The 21,923-nt window shown below is 39.9% G+C and overlaps 1 protein-coding gene across 12 annotated transcripts in view; it reads left to right on the forward strand.

Annotated features, from left to right (window-relative positions):
* Positions 1-14,650: 14,650 nt before the first annotated feature.
* Positions 14,651-21,923, forward strand: part of ATG4C (autophagy related 4C cysteine peptidase) — a 150,721-nt gene continuing 143,448 nt past the window's right edge. For 2 of the 12 annotated variants that reach the window (XM_053575956.1, XM_053575955.1), the window contains exon 1: positions 14,651-17,173. In XM_053575956.1, coding sequence (XP_053431931.1) covers positions 16,903-17,173 — 271 coding nt within the window. In that variant the 5' untranslated portion in view covers positions 14,651-16,902. Of the gene's footprint in view, positions 17,449-17,957; positions 18,183-20,760; positions 20,792-21,923 lie in introns of all 12 variants that reach the window. The other 10 variants (XM_053575951.1, XM_053575957.1, XM_053575962.1 and 7 more) reach the window with 9 other exon arrangements.

The raw sequence follows: 21,923 nt of genomic DNA on the forward strand, positions 1-21,923 counted from the left end.
CTACCCACTATAAAAATAATAATAATCATACTGTGATAAGATCTCTGGATAAATTTAGGCTGCCCAACCTTCACGCTATACTTTGTGTGAAGGAATATCTTTTTAATATAATAGTTACAGTCTGTAACACAGATGCCCATAATTAGAAATTATTCTTTGAAAGTTGACTTGGCTGTTATACCAAGAATGATGATGACAGGATGCATATCTAGTAAAGTGAGTACAGTAAGAGCAGACAATAAATGTCCAGCACTGGCCCATGTACTTTACTTACATTGATTCTTATAATCTTCACAACAACCTTATAAAGGAAGTGCTGTTACTATTTTCATTTTGAAGATGAGTAAACTGAGCTCAGAGCAGTTAGATATCTTGCCCCAAGTTAAACAGCGAATAAGCTTCCCAAGGAGCAAGATGTGGATGTTGTTCTTGTTACTTCTATTCAACAACAACAACAAAAAAATCAAAGACTCTATTCCTTTTACAATAGCATCAAAGAAGACGAAATACCTGGGAATATATCTAACAAAAGATGTGAAAGATCTCTATAAAGAGAATTATGAAACTTTGAGAAAGGAAATAGCAGAAGATGTCAACACATGGAAGAACATACCATGCTCATGGCCGGGAAGATTCAACATCATTAAAATGACCATACTACCCAAAGCAATCTATAGATTCAATGCAATCCCCATCAAAGCACCAATGTCATATTTTAAATATCTTGAAAAAATAATACTTTAATTCATATGGAACCAGAGAAAACCCCAATAACAAATACAGTTTTTAGAAATAAAAACAATTCTGGAGGCGTCATGTTGCCGGATTTCAAGTTATATTACAAGGCTATAGTGATCAAAACAGCATGGTACTGGCACTAAAATAGAGACATCGGTCTATAGAATAAGATAGAGAATCTAGAGAACTCAACTCAACCACATGTTGTCATTTAATCGTTGGTAAGCCTAACAAAAACATTCAATGGGGAAAAGAATAGTTATTTAACAGATGGTGCTGGGAGAACTGGTTATCCACATGCAGAAGACTGAAACTGGACCCGCACCTCTCACCATTGACAAAAATTGATTCTCATTGGATAAAATATTTAAATTTAAGACATAAAACAATAAAAATTCTAGAAGAGAGTGTGGAGAAAACACTTGAAGATATTGGCCTGGAAAAATACTTTATGAGGAAGACCGTCCTAACAATTGCAGCATCATCAAAAATAAATAACGGGGACTTGATCAAGCTAAAAAGCTTTTGCACAGCTAAGAGTACCACAAACAGAGCAAACAGACAGCCTTCAGAATGGGAGAAGCTTTTTGCATGTTATGAATCTGACAAAGGCCTAATAACTAGAATCTACAGAGAACTCAAATTAAACAATAAGAAATGTGCAAACAACCCTCTCTATAAGTGGGCAAGTGATTTGAGCAGAAACTCCTTTGAGGATGACAGATGAATGGCCAACAAACACATGAAAAAATGCTCATTGTCTTTATCATCAGAGAAATGCAATCAAAACCACTCTAAGATATCACCTAATCCCAGCAAGATTAGCCCACATCACAAAACACCAAAACACCAGATGCTGGCATGGGTGTGGAGAGAAGGGAACACTTCTACATTGCTGGTGGGACTGCAAACTAATACAACCCTTTTGGAGAGAAGTATGGAGAATCCTCAAAGATCTAAAAGTAGACTTTCCATTTGACCATGCAATCCCATTACTAGATGTCTACCCAGAAGAACAAAAATCATTTTACCACAAAGACATTTGCACTAGAATGTTTATTATGGCTCAATTCATAATTGCCAAGTTGTGGAAGCAACCTAAGTGCCCATCAACCCATGAATGGATCAACAAAGTGTGGTATATGTATACCATGGAATATTATTCAGCCATTTAAAAAGATGGAGACTTTACATCTTTTACATTTACCTGGATGGAGTTGAAATACATTCTTCTTAGTAAAGTATCACAAAATGGAAAAATAAATATCTAATGTATTCCATACTAATATGAAATCAATATATATAAAATTACATGTTCATAAGAACAATAAAACACTAATATGATCAAGTTCAGGGGAAGAGGGAAGCAGGAGGGGACATATGACAGTAGGAGGGAGGGCAGGAGGCGGGATCTCACCCAATATGCACATTGTGAGGGTGTATAACACGTCCCCTGGTGAGGGGCTTTTCTACAAATGGAACTTTACCCTTGAAGGGAGAACAATTTAACCTAAAAATTGTACCCCTGTATTAATTTGAATAAATAAAGTAAAATAAATTGCACAAGTGCTTTCCCTCAAAGACAACCACCTTACTTCAATATGCAGAAGTGCTTTATTCATAATTTCTGTATTTTCACCCCAAAACTTTGGACTTAGGAGTGGAGATTCAATAAAATTAATGTTTTATTGCTTTATTAATGGCAGTCGTAAAGAAAGTGTCATCTTTTTACTTTGAGTGCATGGCAGTGAATGATAAAAATGGGGTGCCATTGCCCTAATTCCCAGTAAGTTTCCAATAGTTTTACTCATCAATGCTTTTGTAACATCAGTGCGAACATTCACAGGGTAAAAATGATATAATGTCTCAGAATTATTATGAAAATAGTTTTGACTGTGAACTTCTTTAAATGGCTTTGGAAAACTCAGAAATCTGCAGTTTGAACACTATCGCTTCCAACTCTTAGTCATTCACGTCTCAGCAAATACCTAATACGTTGTAGTCTCTGCTCTATTTTCTACATGTTGTCCTTATTTTAGAGATGAGAAAAGCGAAGCTGAGAGATGTTTACTAATTTGCTCATGACTTCATAGGCATAGGGAAAGAAGTAGGATTTTCATCTATTAATAGAATTGTGTAAATCCAAATCCCAGGGTTTCCTACTTTATACTTCTTGGATAATAATTCTTAAACACCTTACTTAACTTTTATTTTCTTTTTCTTTCTTTCTTTTTTTTTTTTTTTTGAGATAGTCTCAAGCTTTCACCCTGGCTAGAGTGCTATGACATCACAGCTCACAGCAACCTTCAACTCCTGGGCTCAAGCGATTCTCCTGCCTCTGTCTCCCAAGTAGCTGGGACTATAGGTACCCACCACAATGCCCGGCTATTTTTTGGTTCTACCAGTCATTGTTGTTTGGCAGGCCCAGGCTGGATTCGAACCTACCAGCTCAGATGTATGTGGCTGGCACCTTAGCTGCTTGAGCCACAGGCACCGAGCCTTAGCTTTTATTTTCTCTTTGCAAAGAATACAGCTTGTATTGAAGTATTTGTTGCACATCTTCTCTCCTCTATTGGGTAGTCATTGTATATATGAATTCTCAATTATAAGTTTCCTAGTTATAAAAATAATAGAGATAGGGCGGCGCCTGTGGCTCAGTCGGTAGGACGCCGGCCCCATATACCGAGGGTGGCGGGTTCAAACCTGGCCCCGGCCAAACTGCAACCAAAAAATAGCCGGGCGTTGTGGCGGGCGCCTGTAGTCCCAGCTACTCGGGAGGCTGAGGCAAGAGAATCACTTAAGCCCAGGAGCTGGAGGCTGCTGTGAGCTGTGTGAGGCCACGGCACTCTACCGAGGGCCATAAAGTGAGACTCTGTCTCTACAAAAAAAAAAAAAAAAAAAAAAATAGAGATACTATTTTGAACAAGAATACTTCTAAACACTTTCACTAGATATGTAAATTGAAATGCTGAGTGAAAAGCAGACCAAAAAACAAACAAACAAACAAACACGTAAATAAAACCTGAGGTTAAGTATATCTACTATATTGTGGAATCAGAGTAGGGGAAAAAAGAGGTGGGTAGTAGTTTATCCCTGAGAATTTGTAATTTCAGTCTGCTCTCACTCAGGTCTCAGTCTGGAGTTATGCCTCAGGCCTGGAAGGGATCCCCAAGCAGAGAAATTTATACAAAATGGATCTGAGAACTGGAACACCTTCTCCCGATACATGAGGTCTGGCAGTTGAGTTTGCAAACATCTTAGAAAAAGTGCTGCATACCTTGTTGCTGAATATCACTACAGTTACCGTCCAAGTGCTCCCTTTGGGAAGCTATGCACTAATGCAAGAGCCTAGTCCACCCTTCAAAGCACTTTTGAAACTCATTAATGAAATGGCCATCAGAGCTGTCATAAGTGGTCTGACAATTAAGTTCACAAACTTGCTACCATCTGCTTTCATTGGCAGCACCGTACAAACAACTTGGTAAGGTTTCATAACCTCAGTGTCTTGGTATATCAGTGTTGAAGAGTTGTGTTCTTGTGGACATATGGTGATGTCTTGCTGAGTGGCATTCATTATTGTTGTGTGTCTTTGCATGCTGTATAATGAGAGATCTGATGGGTCATTCCAGAAAAAGAGTTCCAAAATTGCTCTGAAGGGTTGATTAGGTGTTAGCATTGGTGCATAGCTTCTCTAGAAGAGTACTCTGAAGGTGACCACAGTGATATTCAGCAATGAGGGATGTGGCACTTTTTCTAGGATGAGTTCATGAACTTAATTGTCAGACCTTGTAGCTTAGTCAGTGACACCAAAATTACCTGCCTTACCCTCCTCCAGCACCATAGTGTTTACTTAACATGACTTCATTACATCATTGTGCACATAACCTTGTTTTGTGTGTGTTTCATTCTAAACATGTCCTTTTAAATATATTTTCTTGATTCATTTACATTATACTCAATGGCAATAAGCACTACAACTCATCCCTGAATGAATGTTATCTGACAGCATTTTCCCTGTAAGGCATATTACAGTTTCTTTATTTTCTTTCTTTAATTCTTTTTTTTTATTATTATTAAATCATAGCTGTGTACGTTAATGCAATCATGGGGTACAATGTGCTGGTTTTATATACAATTTGAAATATTTTCGTCAAACTGGCTAACATAGCCTTCACGGCACTTTCTTAGTTGTTGTGTTAAGACATTTATATTCTACATTTAGTAAATTACACATGTACCCTTGTAAGATGCACGGTAGGTGTGGAACCTCCCTCCACCCATCCTCTCCCCTCCCCTCCCCTTTCCACTTCTTCTTAGGCCATAATTGGGGTATAGCTTTCATATGAAACCTATAAATTGGTTTATAGTAGGGTTGAGTACATTGGATACTTTTTCTTCCATTCTTGAGATACTTTGCTAAGAAGAATATGTTCCAGCTCCATCCATGTAAACATGAAAGAGGTAAAGTCTCCATCTTTCTTTAAGGCTGCATAATATTCCATGGTGTACATATACCACAATTTATTAATCCATTCATGGGTTGATGGGCACTTGGGCTTCTTCCATGACTTAGGAACTATGAATTGGGCTGCAATAAACATTCTAGTACAAATATCCTTGTTATAATGTGATTTTTGGTCTTCTGGATATATACCTAGTAGAGGAATTGTAGGATCAAATGGCAGGTTTATTTTTAGATACCTAAGTGTTCTCCAAACATCTTTCCAAAAGGAAGGTATTAGTTTGCATTCCCACCAGCAGTGGAAAAGTGTTCCCTTTTCTCCACATCTACGCCAACATCTCTGGTTTTGAGATTTTGTGATGTGGGTTAATCTTACTGGAGTAAGATGATATATCAAAGTAGTTTTGATTTGCATTTCTTTGATGATTAAGGATGATGAGCATTTTTTCATATGTCTGTAGGCCATGCGCCTGTCTTCTTCAGAGAAGTTTATCTTCAAGTCCCTTGCCCAGCCTGAGATGGGATCACTTGTTCTTTTCTTGTTAATATGTTTGAGTTCTCTGTGGATTCTGGTTATTAAACCTCTGTTGGAGACATAACCTGCAAATATCTTCTCACATTGTGAGGGCTGTCTGCTTGCTTTACTTACTCTGTTCTTGGCTGTGCAGAAGCTTTTTAGTTTGATCAGGTCTCAATAGTATATTTTTGGTGTTGCTTTAATTGCCCAGGGGGTCCTCCTTATAAAATATTCTCCCAGGCCAATTTCTTCAAGTGTTTTCCCTGCACTTTCTTCTAGCATTTTTATAGTTTCGTGTCTTAAGTTTAAATCTTTAATCCAGTGAGAGTCTATCTTAGTTAATGATGTAAGGTGTGGGTTCAGTTTCAGTCTTCTACAGGTCACCAGCCAGTTCACCCAGCACCATTTGTTAAATAGGGACTCTTTTCCCCACTGAATGTTTTTAATTGGCTTGTCAAAGATCAAATAACCGTAAGTAGCTGGGTTCATCTCTTGTTTCTCTATTCTGTTCCATACATCTACCTCTGTTTTTGTGCCAGTACCATGCTGCTTTGATCACTTACCAATTTATAGTATAGTTTGAGGTCTGGAAGCATGATTCCTCCTGCTTTATTTTTATTTCTGAGTAATATCTTGGCTATTCGAGGTTTTTTCTGATTCCATATAAAACGAAGTATTATTCTTTCAAGATCTTTATAGTATGACAGTGGAGCTTTAATAGGGATTGCATTAAAATTGTATATAGCATTGGGTAGTATGGACATTTTCACAATGTTGATCTTCACAGCCATGAGCATGGTATGTTTTTCCATTTTTTAACATCTTCAGCTATTTCTTTTCTTAAGAGTTTTATAGTTCTCTTTATAGAGCTCTTTCACATCCTTTCTTAGGTAAACTCCCTAATATTTCATCTTCTTTGGCACTGCTGTGAATGGAATAGAGTCTTTGACTGTTTTTTCAGCTTGACTATTGTTGGTATACACAAAGGATACCGATTTATGAATGTTGATTTGTGTTCTGAGATGCTGCTGTATTCCTTGATCACTTCTAGGAGTTTTGCAGTTGAGTCCCTGGGGTTTTCCAGATATACAATCATATGATCTGCAAAGAGCGACAGTTTGATCTCCTCTCATCCTATTTGGATACCCTTGATTGCCTTCTCTTGCCTGATTGCGATGGCTAAGACTTCCATTACAATGTTAAAAGGCAGTGGCGACAATGGGCAATCTTGTCTGGTTCTTGATCAGAGTGGAAATGATTTCAATTTTACTCCATTCAATGCGATATTAGCTGTGGGTTTGCTGTAGATGGACTCTGTCAGTTTAAGAAATGTCTCTTTTATACCCGTTTTTAAAAGTGTTCTGATCATGAAAGGATGGTGGATATTACCAAAAGCTTTTTCTGCATCACTGGAGAGAGTCGTATGGTCTTTGTTTTTTATTTTTTTAGGTGATGAATTATATTTATAAATTTATGTATATTGAACCAGCCTTGAGACCCTGGGATAAAACCCACTTGGTCATGGTGAATAATTTGTTTGATGTGTTGCTGGATTCTGTTTGTTAGGATCTTGTTGAATATTTTTGCATCAATATTCATTAGAGATATTGGTCTAGAATTTTCTTTTCTTGGTGGGTCTTTTCCTGGTTTGGGGATCAAGGTAATGTTTGCTTCATAGAATGTGTTGGGTAGTAGTTCTTCTTTTTCTGTATTTTGGAACAGGTTGAATAATATAGGTACTAGTTCCTCTTTAAAGGTTTGGTAGAATTCTGACGTGAAGCCATCTGGTTCCGGGCATGTCTTTTTAGGGAGCTTTTGTATAGTTGATGCTATTTCAGAACTTGACATAGGCCTGTTCAACATTTCCACTTCATGCTGGCTAAGTCTTGGAAGGTGGCATACTTCCAAGTATTGGTCAATTTCCTTCAGATTTTCATATTTCTGAGAATAAAGTTTCTTGTAATATTCATTAAGGATTTTTTTAATTTCTGAGGAATCTGTTGTTATTTTGTCTTTACCATTTCTGATTGATGAAATTAGAGATTTTACTCTTTTTTTTCCTGGTTAGGTTAGCCAAAGGTTTATCTCATTTATTGACCTTTTCAAAAAACCAACTTTTTGATTTGTTGATCTGTTGTATAATCCTTTTGTTTCCAATTTCATTTAATTCTGCTCTAATTTTGGTTATTTCTTTTCTTCTGCTGGGTCTGGGATTGGAATGTTCTTCCTTTTCCAGTTGCTTGAGATCTCCCATTAAGTTGTTGACTTCCTCTCTTTCCATTCACTTGAGGAAGGTGTGCAGTGCTATAAATTTCCTTCTTAGGACTGCCTTTCAGTATCCCAGAAGTTCTGATAATTTATGTCTTCATTATCATTTTGTTCCAAAAATTTGGCAATTTCCTTCTTAATCTCATCTATGACCCAGCTATCATTCAATGTAACATTATTTAGCTTCCATGTTTTTGTATGAGTATGCAGATTCCTGTTGTTCCTGAGTTCAACTTTTATTCCAAGATGGTCCAAGAAGATGCAAGGAATAATTTCTATTCTTTTAAATTTGCTGAGGTTAGATTTGTGACCTAAGATGTGATCAATTTTGGAGTATGTTCCGTGGGCTGATGAGAAGAATGTGTATTCAGTTTTGTTAGGATGAAATGTTCTATAGATGTCTGTTAAATCCAAATATTGAATGGTTAAGTTTAAGTTTAAAATTTCTTTGCTTAGCTTCTTATTGGAGGATCTATCCAACACTGCCAAAGGATGTTAAAATCTCGAACTATTATGGAGCTGGAGGAAATCAAGTAGCTCATGTCTGTTAGAGTCCTCTTATAAATTGAGGCACATTCCGATTGGGGGCATAAATGTTAATAATTGAAATCTCATCATGTTGAGTGTTACCCTTAACAAATATAAAGTGACCATCCTTATCTTTCATTACTTTTGTTGGTTGAAAGCCGATTGAATCTGCAAATAAAATTGTAACACCTGCTTTTTTCTGATTTCCATTTGCCTGAAATATACATGACCATCCCTTCACCCTGAGTCTATATTTACCTTTTAAGGTAAGATGAGAGTCTTGTATGCAGCAGGTATCTCGTCTGAGTTTTTGTATCCAGCCAGCCAACCTGTGCCTCTTTAGAGGACAATTTAAGCCATTCATATTAATTGAGTCATATTAATTGAGAATATTGATAAGCCTGGTAGAATTTTGGGTATTGAGTATTTTAAAAGTCCAGTGGACATTTTTAATCTTCTTGCCACTGTGGAAGTTGGAATTTGATCAATAGTTTCTGAGTGAGTTTACGTTTGTGGTGGAGGAATGCACTGGCCATTATGTAGGATAGGTCTGAGAATATCCTGGAGAGCTGGTTTACTTATGGCAAATTTCTTCAACATGTGAATGTTATTAAAGTATTTAATTTCTCCATCATAAATGAAACTCAGTTTAGCTGAATACAGGATCCTGGGTTGAAAGTTATTTTGTTTTAGGAGATTTAAAGTCAATGACCACTCTCTTCTAGATTGAAAGGTTTCAGCAGAGAGATCTGCAGTCATTCTAATATTCTTCCCCTTGTAGGTTATGGTTTTCTTACGTCTGGCTGCTTTCAGAATTTTTTTCTTCATATTAACTTCAGTGAAGTTAATCATGATGTGCCTGGGAAATGTCTTATTTGGGTTGAGTCGTGCTGGGGTTCTGAAACTGTCTGCTATTTGAATTTCAGAATCTCTTGGCATGTCTGGAAATTTCTCCTGCATAATCTCATGAAGAAAAGCCTCTGTGACTTGCAAAGCAACTTCGTCACCTTCGGGGATTCCTATAAGCCGAATATTAGTTTTCTTCAAATTATCCCAGAGCTCTGTGAGAAAATGATACATATTTGCTCTCCATTTCTCTTCCTCTCTGAGTGTTTGGGAGCATTCAAAAACCTTGTCTTTGATGTCAGAAATCATTTCTTCTGCTTGCTCCATTCTGTTACAGAGGGATTCTACTGTATTTCTCAGATCTTTCAGGGCTGCAAATTCTTGCCTCAATGTGTCAAATTCTTTGGTGATTTTGTCTTTGAATTCATTGAATTCTTGAGACAACTATTGAAATGCTCCTTGAATTTCTAATTCCAACTTTACCTCCATTTTATTAACCTTATTTAAAATCCAAATTCTGAATTCGATTTCTGACATCTCAGCTATTTGTTTATGAATGGGATCTTCAGTGGTGTCCGCCATATCGTTCCTTGGGGGATTTGATCTACTCTGGTTATTCATGTTACTGGCGTTTTTCCCACTGATTCTGCCCCACGACTATTTTATACCGTTCGGCTAGATGAGCAGATAAGGTGAAGTTGGTTTGGTGGGCTCCTAAAGTAGTGATTGACCAGCCCTTTGTCCAAGAGCTGGGACTGCTATCTGTACCTTTTCCCCTAGAGTTTTGCAAAGGACCCTGTACAGTGCTATGGCCTGAGACACTGGGGACTTACTTGTTGTGGTGGGGCTAAGTGGCTCTGTTTTGTTTTCAGCTGGTCTCTGTCTGACCCTATTGCATCAGTTACTCTGGGTTGAAGTCTCAGCTGTGGAAATACCAGCAATTAAGTCAGCCCACCCTCCATGGGCAACAACTTGAAAAGGAAAATCAAACTTTCCCACGACCACACACAGAAGTTACTACTTTGGATAGTCCTCAGGTGATTGGTCCAGTCTGAGAGATACAACTCAATTGTCCCAGTCAGCACCCAGTCTTAAGTGGGAGAGTTCAAAATGTCTCTAGCAACTAGATAGCAGGAGTCTGCTGGAAGCTGGAGCATGACTCGTTCTGGTGCTCCGTGGAGTCAGAAAGACCCTCCCAGCAAATGAATTAGTCTAGGAAGGTTGATGCCTCCTTCCCCACCTTGCACCTCTGTCACACCCAGTCACTGGTAACCCTACACGACTGTGACCCAGTTCCCTTCAATGAGCAGATGCTCCTCCAGAGGTTTGTGCCCGCCTGAGTCACAGGGAGATCTATGTCTCCTCAGCCAGGCCTCCACACTCTGCCATCATCCAGCAGGGGGAGCTGAGGGCTGACAATCTCCGGTAGTTAATGGAAGCTGGGATGATTTACTCAGTTCCAGCCCGGCTCCCTGATTGATGTTGCTGACCCTTACATTTTCACAGAATTTGTGATTCTGTCCAGGCTATATTCCCCTGTAGACCAAGCGCTGTTTGAGTTCACAGAAACTGTGACTCAGCCCTGGTTTGTGCTGCTGCCCGGAGCTGGTGTGTCTGTCTCCACTGCAGTCTGTGTTGGGGTGGGTGTGGTTAGAGCTCATACTTGGCTCTGAGTTCCAGCCTCTGCCCACCTGCCTTTGTTTCAGCTATGATCCCCTGAGGGCTGGGTGCTTCTTAGCTCACTAAAGCAATCCTCTGGCTCCGCTCTGCTCTGGGAGTATGCCGTCTCTGCACACGTCTTCCATTCTCTGTCCCCGCTGTGCCCCGCCCAGGCAGGTACTGCCGCAGGCACACCCTTTACTCACGGTGCCTGCATTATTGTCCCAGATCTGTTCCACCAGTGTCTGCCACCGGAGCAGATGCCCACCTTTCTCTGATTGCCCAGAGAGACAGGGAGTGTCTCTCCAAAATATCCCCAGGGGTGCGAGCCCTATTGTTGCCACTGCTGCTGCTGCTGCTGCTCTGTGCTGCAGGGCACCACCTCTCTCTCCCTTATGGTTCCTTCAGTCCACCATTTTCTCCTTACCCCCATGCCACAGAATCAGCACAGATCTGCAATAGCCCATGCCCTGTCCACGCCTCTCGAGAAAATGCCCAAGAATCTGGACTCCATGGGGGATAGGCTTCTAGACCTTGGGGTGAGAGTGGAGGGGCATGCTGGGAGTTCAGAATTACAGGTAGAGAATGCGCACAGTTTTATGCCTGGCAGGAGAGTGGCATGGCACCCCAATAGGGGAAGGAGGCCCAGTTTTTAGAGGGTCTCTCCAGTGGGATAAAATGGGAGGATGTTTGAACTGTGCTTGCTTGTTTATAGAAAGTATACTGCGAGCTGTTCTCATGGGGGAGGGGACTCCTGTTCATTTGGCGATGGATTTTATACCTATTGTTTGTATGCTTGGGGTCACAGCTCACTTCAGCAGGGTTGATGTGCATTCTCCAACCTGTTCTCTTGGCTCAGTTCCAAACCAGCAGCTTACTTGCTAAACTTCTGTCCTTTAACTCTCCTGGATGGGAGCCTCTGTGGAAAGCTGGCTCCAGTCGGCCATCTTGCCTCCGCCTCCCCTGACTGTGTGTTTTCTAATAGCTTGTCTTCAAGCACACCAATTCTTTCTTTTCCTTGGTTAATTCTGCTGTTAACAGACTCTAACACATTTTTCAGTTTGTCAATTGAACGCTTAATCCCTAGAATTTCTGCTTTCAAAAAAAAACTTCAATCTCTTTGTTAAGTTTCTCTGATAGGCTTCAGAAATCCTTCTCTGTATTGTCTTAAAGTTCACTGAGCTCCTTCAGGGTAGCTATCTTGAATTATTTCTTTGAAAGGTAACATAGCTCCATTGCTGCAGGATTAATTATTGGTACTTTTCTTTGTTTGGTGAGGTCATGTTTTCCTGGGTGTTCTTGATGCTTGTGGATATTTATTGATGTCTAGGCATTGAAGAGTTAGGCACTTAGTTTAGTCTTTGCAGTCTGGGCTTGTTTCAACCCATCCTTATTCAGAAGGCTTTCTAGGTATTCAAAGGGAATTGCAGCTATATCAGAACTGGGGGTGCCCCAAGCCCAGTAATGCTGTGACTCTTGCAGACTTCTGGTGGTACTGCCTTGGTAAACTTGAGTAAGATACAGGAGCATTCTCTGGATCATCAGGTAAAATCTCTCACTCTCTGTGCTGAACTGCTAGAGTTGGGGAAGGAATGACATGGGCTCTCCCTCCTGGCCACCAGTGCCAGATTACACCTGAACTCAGCCCAGTCTCACTCAAAGCCAATAAGAACTATTGCCTGATACCCTCTGATGTTTATTCAAAGTCTAAGGGCTCTTTAGTCAGCAAGTGGTGAAACCTATCAGGAATGGGTACTTTCCTTCCGGGTAGCATGTTTCCTTCTTGTCCGTGATGGGTCTAGAAATGACTCACAGAAACTAAGGCCTGGACTTAGGGGTTTCCTGAGTGTGAAACCCCTAAGGTTGGTACTTTATTTAAATATGGCTAAGCTGGTACTCAAGATGCAAATCAAAGTCCCCTGAACTCTTCCCTTTCTGCAAGTGGAAGAAGGCTCCCTATAGTTGGGGAGGTGACACAGGCACTGGGTTGGCTGCTACTTCTGGTGTCTCACTGGGTCACATGCACCCCAAGCCTACTGGCTCTGACTCAGCACAGCCATGGGAATTCCCCAAGGACTACAGCCTTTGTGGTCCGACTGTCTCACAAATTCAGTCTAGGCCCAGGATGCGTTTGGCAGGTGGTGGTGGGGCTAGCCTGAACTTTGGTTTTAGGGCAGAGGATTTCTCTTTGGCCAATTGGTCTAGATGCTCCTTCTGTGAGCACCAGCAGAATTCTGCCCTCTGCTGTGTTCTACTGTGCAAGGACAGCCCTAGGTTTCAATCCAAACTCACAGTCACCTTGTTTTTTCCTGAGTACTTACACTCTCTTTCCACTTGGCATGCTGGTGTGGCACTGACAGGGAGGAAGGAGGGGAGGCACAGGCACTGCAAGACTGTCTTTTCAGCCTTCTTCAGTCCCTCTTCCCTTGATATCATGTAGAAACCAGGTATATGATCACTGACCTGATTTTTGGTGTTTCTGAAGATGCTTCCTTTCATGGATATTGTTGAGTTGCTGTTCTTAGGGAAGGACAATTGCTGGTGGTTTCTATTCAACCATTTTACTCTGCCTGGGATCTCCCTGGGATCCCTCAATTTGAGAGTAACTGACTGCCTCTGTTCTCGTACTACCTTGTCCATACTCTATCAGGACATTTATCACACTGTGTTTGGGACAACAAGCTCCCTACATAAATTCTCTTTATATTTCCAGGATATAGCATAGTTGTAAGTGTTAAGTAAATACTAGGTGCTGTGAGAGAGTGTATGCTGTATTTTAAGACTACTTTGTAGCACTTGCCGAAGTATGGCTACGAAAGAAAAGGTAATACAGGGTAATACTGCATTTAGGAGGGAAGTTGAGTTCACTGAAGGTGTTTTCACAATTATGGAGATTCTATGCATGTTTGTAGGCTGAGGTAAAGAGGACAGTGGAGAGAGAGGTTGAAGGTATAGGGGAGAAGACAGAAATAATGTCATTTGGAAAGGAAGAAAGATTTTCATCAAGTTTTCTTTAAAATAATTTTTTATTCCTTCAGAAGTCTATAAGGCATTGACCTCATCAAGGCTGAGTTCAACTTCTCTCAACATAATATTCCCAGTGAATCCTGGGACATGGTACATGTTTACTTGTTAAATAGAACCTTCATCTGTTCCTGGTTCAGGAGGGAGACAGATAAGAAATACACTTGGCAGAAGTTAAGAATTAAAAATTTACTCACAAAAATCTGGAGGTGCATCACAATCACTGTTATTAGATTGGCTGGCACGCTTTCAAGGTTCACCTGGAATAGGATCGCATTTTGGAAAGGGCTTGACACTTAAGGTAAATGTTGCCTATATATTATACACGTTTTATAATATATACATGCACATATACACACATACTAAGCAGTAAATTATTCTTTCATGATTATTGAATGTGCCACTCTGATTAATGAAATAGTCTTGTTTTAATATTTTATAATATAATTTAAATTACTAATTAAAAATAAAGCACAGGTATTATACATTAAAAGTACATGTATGAAGGAGAAAGGAGTTTCAGGGCTTCAGTCCTGAAACTGTGAACTGTGAACTTCCTCAAACATTTATTTTTTTATTTATTTGTTTTTTTGAGACAGAGTCTCACTATGTTGCCCTTGGTAGAGTACTGTGGCATTGCAATTCACAGCAACCTCAAACTCTTGCCTTAAATGATTCTCTTGCTTCAGCTTCCCAAGTAGCTGGGACTACAGGCGCCAGCCACAACGCCCGGGTATTTTTTTGTTGTTGTAGTTGTCATTGTCTGGCAGCCCCAGGCTGGGTTTGAACCCACCAGCCCTGGTGTATGTGGCCAGTGCCCTAGCCACTGAGTTATGTGTGCTAAGTCCCTCAAACATTTATTTAGAGTGAGTTACTATGTACAAAGAACTGCACTTAGAGTTGGGAGAGACACAGAGGTTTGAGATGCAATTCTTCTCTTTTAGAAGGCATAGTAGCTATTATAGAGTTAACTAAGCGTTTTACTTTTGGTTTTTCCATTCTCAAAAAACTTTCCTATCTGCTTTTTATTTCTCTTTAAATCTTTCTTAATTATATAAACTATCTGTGTTTCAGAATCAGCATATAGTGCCTGGATAGAATGCTTTGCCCCTAGCAGCATCCATCATTTATTTGATGCACTGAGATAAACAGCTTGTCCAATTTTAATTCCTGTGTGGTTAGAAAATAGCTGAATTAGAAACTGAGAGACACATTTAGAGACTACTGCTGAATGCTGCAGCTGCAAGAATCTCTTTAAAAAGCATAAAATCTGTTACATAAATTATGTACTCTTTAAACTCTCTTCCATGTTCATTTATACAATTGATCACTGAAACTGCTTTAGAAATATGTGTATCAAATATTTAGCATATTTTTAAAGCTTCTTTAATAACATCACTAATAAGTGGATGCAATTTTGTGTTTATTTACTACAAACACCTATGAATATCAGATAACCTAATTATAGTTCATCAACATTACCTTTGATTCATTCCAATGGAAATGTTCTTTCTCACTGCATTCATATTGTTTGGTGCATAAGCATGGAAAACAGCAGATTGTTTCCCATGATCATAGATTTTAAATATTTACGTGGTAGTACTACATAATTTAGTACATTGGAGCTGGAGAGCAGTTTGTAGGGTAACTGATTCCATGACAGAGTTACAGAATATAATTTTCTTCTGTGACTGCTACCTGAAGCTGCAAAAATAAAAGCATTCTACTCCTTCCCTCCCACCAATTAAAACTTGTCATGGTAAATCCAACAATTTAATTTTGTGTAATTATCTATTTATTTTTAACAATCTGAGCACTGTTTCTCATGCCCTGTTAATGAGCAATATCAAAAGTAAAACATAATCATTTTTGTAATCCAAGTCTTTATGGAAGTCTTTATGCATGTTTTCTCTTCTAAAAAATCAGAAGAGTTCTTTCTGTATTTCAAAATATAAAACCATAGGATATTTAATCCGGCCAGAAAACAACTATTTTGTTTTCTCGTTATAATAAATGTTGCATTTGTCATCGAGTCATACCTTTTGTTTGGTTATTTGGTTCCCTCACTACATGAATAGAAAATAAATAGGTGTTAACACCTGTTTTTTTTTTTTTTTTGGCCAGGGCTGGGTTTGAACCCGCCACCTCCGGCATATGGGACCAGCGTCCTACCCCTTTGAGCCACAGGCGCTGCCCTATAACACCTGTTTTTGTGAGAATAATATAATAAAACAATTCAAACCACTGAACACGTCACGGAGTTGAACAACTTGCATCCTAGAAGGCTTCCGTTCCCTTGTGGTTCCCATAAACTGGTAGTACAGACTTTTTAGCCTTTTAGTATAATCTCCTATACAATTCGGGAACATGTTTGGTAGTCTTTGCTCCAAAAAACTCTGCAGCACTGCAAAACGACATAGCATTACATTTTGCATAATTTAGTAATTCTCTTGACATCCCTTAGAAGATAGTGAAGATAACGCACATAAAAAGTCTCCTCAGACAGTCCTGTTTTGATCCTTGAAAATAATCTGAAAGCAGAAAACTGCACACATCCCTTGATGTTTTATAAGTAACCCACACTCCTACCTATAGCTTGGCTTGAACACCTTCCTAACAGGGTAAGGAGGCACAGTCGAATTTCATCCAAGCCGGGTTCGGTCTGAGGTGTAGTTGGTCCCGAGCGCGGGAGAGCGTCGCAGTGCATGCTGGATCTTGTAGTCCCCGCGCCGGCGGCGAGGGCGTGTCTCGCGTGGCATGCTGGGAGTTGAAGTCCAACTGCTGCACAGGCGTCGTGCTTTATCTGAGAGACTCTGCCTGCAGGTGGATACTTTCTCTCGGTTCTGCCTTTGCCGCATTGATGGGAGAGAGAGGGGTGGCGAATGAGCGTGAAAGAGGGCTGGATGAAGTTAGCGCAGCAGAGGCCTGTTCGCCGTTGCGATCGCAGCCGCCCATCGACGGGCGGGTGCCCCGGAAGGAGCGACCGCAGGGCTTTAAGGGGCGGGCGCCGGCCGCAGCTACGGTGGCCGCGGAGGGCGGGGATACCTGTAGCCTGGGCGCCGAGCGGGCCGCGGCTGCGGGGGTGAGGGCTGCTTTTGCGCTGGCTGCTGCTGGCGCTGGAGCTTCCCGGTGTTGGTGGCTCCCGCGCATTCTTGTAGTTCTTAAGTCTGTTTCTGTGAGGGACCGACTTGAGGCTAGCGGAGTCGAAGAGGTCGCGACGTAGAGTCTCTTGTCCCGGAATGACCGGGTTTCTGGAGGGGCCCTACGGTCAGGGAGGACCTTTTGGCCAGCCATCTGGGTGCCCAGAGGGTTTTGGCGCCTCCCTGGTCTCTTCTTTCTAGTGTCATTTGTCTTCTGACTCCTCTTCGCCCCATCCTGGGCTCCAGGGATAACCGTAAGCCTGACTGTGAGCAGCTTTCCCTCTTTGCTTGTTTTTTTCTTAGGTGTTCCAAAGCATGACCTCTGTCCCTTGAGCTACCGCAGCTGTTTGACTCCTTCCCTGTGCTAGTGCTGTTGGGTCTGTCTCTCATTTAAAAAAGAAAAGATAGGGATTCCCAAGATCTCAGTCTACCTCGTTCCTCGCTCCTTTCTTCCTTTTTGGTCTTTGTTGGGGGTCCAAACCGTAACAGACTGGCTTGTATATACTAATGCCTTTCTATGCGAATGTTCACGTGCATTCATTTTATTTGGTATTCGCTCACTTTCAACCTCCCACCCGACCCACAGCTAAGGCTTTTTGAGGTCGGAGGTTTAGAATACATTTTTACATGTGATGACCACGAATATGAGAGCCCCCGACGGTCAACTCAGCAGCATTCTGCTTACTGAGTTTATATATTTGGTATGATTTCTTTCGCTTACATTTTCATTTTCTACTGATTGTTTTTCTACATGGGATTCACTCCTGCTCTACAGTTAGAAGAGAATACCTCGACTTACAGCTCTTTGTATCTGGATTGGGAATTTTCTTCCGTTTTCCTGCTCGGACCAAATATCCCAGGGGTATTTTTGCAATGATTTTGTGTCATTTGATGGCAGATAGACACAGGGAAGTGGTCTTTCCTTCTTGTTTGTTTGTGACTTGTAATTAGATTATGAGTCATTGAAAGTACCTGGAGGGCTTTGGAAAGGCTTTGAAAGGTAAAAGTTTATGTATTGTCTTAGTTTCAAATTCATAAAGCTTCTTCCCTGAACAGAGAAGAGTCCAGTAAACTGATGCCATATTGAACTATCAGTTCCTTAGTGGTAAAATTTAAGCTAAAAAGGGACGAGTATAAGGAATTAGTAAAAAGAGCGTGAAAGCCATTTAATTGATGCTCTTTTTCTGTAAAATGAAATGCAAATATATTGAAAAATTTATTTGTGATAATTGTCTATGATATATTTATAGATATTTTGATAGTTCTAATAAACAGCACTGTGTACTATTCACTAATATTTTGTAGACAAAAATTTTGTGCTTTCTGGCCTTTTGGGGACCATGTAACTCAAATGAGTTTTCAGAGGTTCTAATAAAAAGAGGGATCATGTCAGCCCAGGATTTCAAGGCTGCACTGAGATAGGATCCTGCTGGGACAGTTCAGCCTGGGCAACAGTGAGACCTTGTCTCAAGGTAGACAAACAAAAGTAATAAGATTATCATATTTTTCTAAGCAGTCAGATATAATCTGTATATGTTGGGAAAATATAAATCTTAAACTTGCTCACTGTCATATTGGGATTATTCCTAATTAATCTGAAATGGTTTCAGCCATGCTTGAGATTTGGGGCTAAAAATGTAATATTTCACAATTAATTCACTCATGGAATTCTTAATTGGAGAGCTGGTATGGAGCTAGACATTACTCAACTTTTACTGTTTTTCTGATATTTTATTTTAGAAGGCATTAATTGAATACTTCTTACTACTTAACTGTTGGCAAAAAATCATCAAAATGTCTCCTTGTCCTCAACTCTGTACTAGATGCTTTTAAAGTATTCTCTCAGTGAGATATTGAGCGTTATTTAGTATTATTTACATTTAGCAGATGAAGAAACTGAAGCTCAAAGAGTTTTAATCTTTGAGTTCAGTTCTTTTTGACTCTTTCCACTGTACCACAGTGGAAAGATTTGTTCTCTGCAGTCAAGTATGTATATAAAGAGTATTAATTCAACAAACACTTGTTGAGCAGCAACTCTTCCGGGCCATGATGATACAGTAGTGAATAAATACAGTCACTTTGTAGGTGCTGGGGACACAGGGAACAAAAGAGACAACAACTTAGGGAGCCATATACTCTAGCAGAATGCGTAACATGTTAAGCTTGGTTTCAGAAGCAGAAAATATAGCCAACATGTGTTAGATTTTGTTTTACAGTGTTAAAATTTAGAAGAGAGATTATTAGCGAGGCAAGGTTTTATGAAGATGAGATTTAATCTGGAATATAAGTAGTGGTTAGGGATTTGGTAGGTAGAAATTGGGAGAGAAGTATTCCAGATTGATGTATAACAAATGAACAAATTCCGAAGGGTGCATCGTAAGGGAGAGAAATTGGAGGGAAGGACATGTAACTGGATTGCTTTGTAGCTTCATAGGTTTTTTGCACATAGTACATACACAGGATATTTGAAAAATCATGTCTAAATGAATCAAGCTTGAGCACAGATGTGAGTTAATGAGGAATTCGGTAGATAATTGAGAGCCATTACATTGGGAATGGAAGAAAGAAACAGATTTGAGAGCTGTTGGTGAAAGAACCAGTAGGATTTTAAATTATTAAATGTTGGGCATGGGGTGGTATCTGTGGAGAAGGGAGGCTAGAATGCCAGGCTTGAACTGAGTGGACTAGGTAATTGTAGATTCACTTATTTTGTCAAATCATGAGATTAAAAAAAAAATTCCAGAATGCATCCTTATTTCATGAATCCCTAAGAGAAAAAATGTTGCCAAACAGACCAAGGATGTCCATTGTAAAATGCGTGTCGGTTTCAGAGTTGAAATGTAAAAATCTGATGTACACTCTGTAATGGTTGGTGAGGCTAATACTCGCTTTATTTTTATTTGGGGGGGCTATTTATACATAAATTTGTAATGTTTGACATGCATTCAGTCATGTAGCATTTATTAATGAGGCACTCTTCTAAACCACAGTGATGTGGTGGTGAATAAATACAGTCTCTACCCTTGGAATTTACTGTGTAAGGGGGGAGACAGACAGACATCAAATTCTCAGTCAAATAATCTTAAAGTTATCACTATAGTTAGTGCTATTACAAAAGGACTTGATTTTATGCAGAGGAAGAAATGCTTATAGAGAGACTAAGAGTAGGAATGGGGAGAGGCCAGTTAGGAGATTGTTGGAGTAGCGCAGATGAGAGGTGATATTTTATTTTGGACAAGGTGGTGATGGACAGAATGGATAGATTGGCGAGATGTTCAGGTGGAGGAACTGGGTGATGGATTAGCTACGGAAGGTGAGGGAAAGAAATACCACTGGTTCCCCCTGGGGTTTTGGCTCACTATCTGGATGGGTTGTGGGCAGGTCACTGGGAGAACATTGAAGAGAGGAGGAGGTTTGGGGACCCTGCTTTATTTCTTAACATTTTTATTGTGGCACCCGTGTTTGAGATTAGTTTCTTAGTTATTTCCTCTTTTGTGTCATTGTTTCAGTTTAGTATATTTGGGTAATGCTATGCCTGAAATAAGTAAGGTTTTTTTTTTTTTCTCTTGAATGAGCAGGGTTGCAGTTCTGGATTAAAAACATCTGGAAGTAAGTTGGTATCTGTTTTAATCTATATGTAGCATATTAAACCGTATATGTGAATAGGTAACTTAGTAATGCAGTTATAGCGCATCTTTAGTTTTACTTGGGATTGGGCAGTAAATTAAGTATCTGGTTAAATTCTGTCTTCATCAAGTTGGTACATATGTAATTGCAAATCTGCATTAGGGAAAAAAAGACATGCTTTAGATTTTTCTTTGAAATGTCTTATTTGTATAAGTTTTGATGAGTATTAAACTAACATAGTTTGTTGTTTGTTACCTCTATTTTAAATTTCAGAATAATATGAGAGTATCAATAATTAGATTGCAAAGTTTGCATTTGTTAAGTAAGGTCCCTGTTTTAGTTGTGTCCTGAAGTTTTACTTTTTTTTTTTTTTTATTTTGAGACCTAGGCTCATTATGTTGCTCAGACTGGTCTTGAACTCTGACCTCAAGTGATCCTCCCACCTTGACCTCCCAAAGTGCGAGGATTACAGGCCTGACTACTGTGCCTGGCCTGAATTTTACATGTAATAATAAATCAGTAGAGTGGAAAGTGTAGAGCAAAGAACATGGACTTTGGAATCAGGCTACCTGGATTCAGGATCTGTTTTGGGATCTGTTTTTTTTTTTTGTTGTTGTTGTTGTTGTTGTTTTTGGCCAGGGCTGGGTTTGAACCCTCCACCTCCGATATATGGGGCTGGCGCCCTACTCCTTTGAGCCACAGGCGCCGCCCCTTGTTTTGTTTTAGAGACAGGGTCTTGCTCTGTCACTCAGGCTGAATGCAACGGTGCATTCATGGCTCACGACAGTCTCCAACTGCTGGGTTTGAGTGAGGCAATCCTCTTGCGTCACAGGGCAACGTGCCTGGCTGTTTTCATATTTTTTCTTTTTTAATTTTTTGTAGAGACGAGGTCTTGATATGTTGCCAAGGCTGGTTTCAAACTCTTGGCCTCATCTGTCTTCCCATCTCAGCCTCTAACACTGAGATTCCAGGTGTGAGCCGCTGGAACTGGTTTTCTTTGCTAATTATTAGCAGTGTGACCTTGTAGGAGTTACGTAACCTTCCCAAACTTATGTTGCTTTTTATTTATAGGATGAAGATAATAACTACCTGACTTGCAGAATTGTTTTGAAGA

This window comes from Nycticebus coucang, chromosome 22, assembly GCF_027406575.1.
Source record: "Nycticebus coucang isolate mNycCou1 chromosome 22, mNycCou1.pri, whole genome shotgun sequence".
Lineage (NCBI taxonomy): Eukaryota > Metazoa > Chordata > Mammalia > Primates > Lorisidae > Nycticebus > Nycticebus coucang.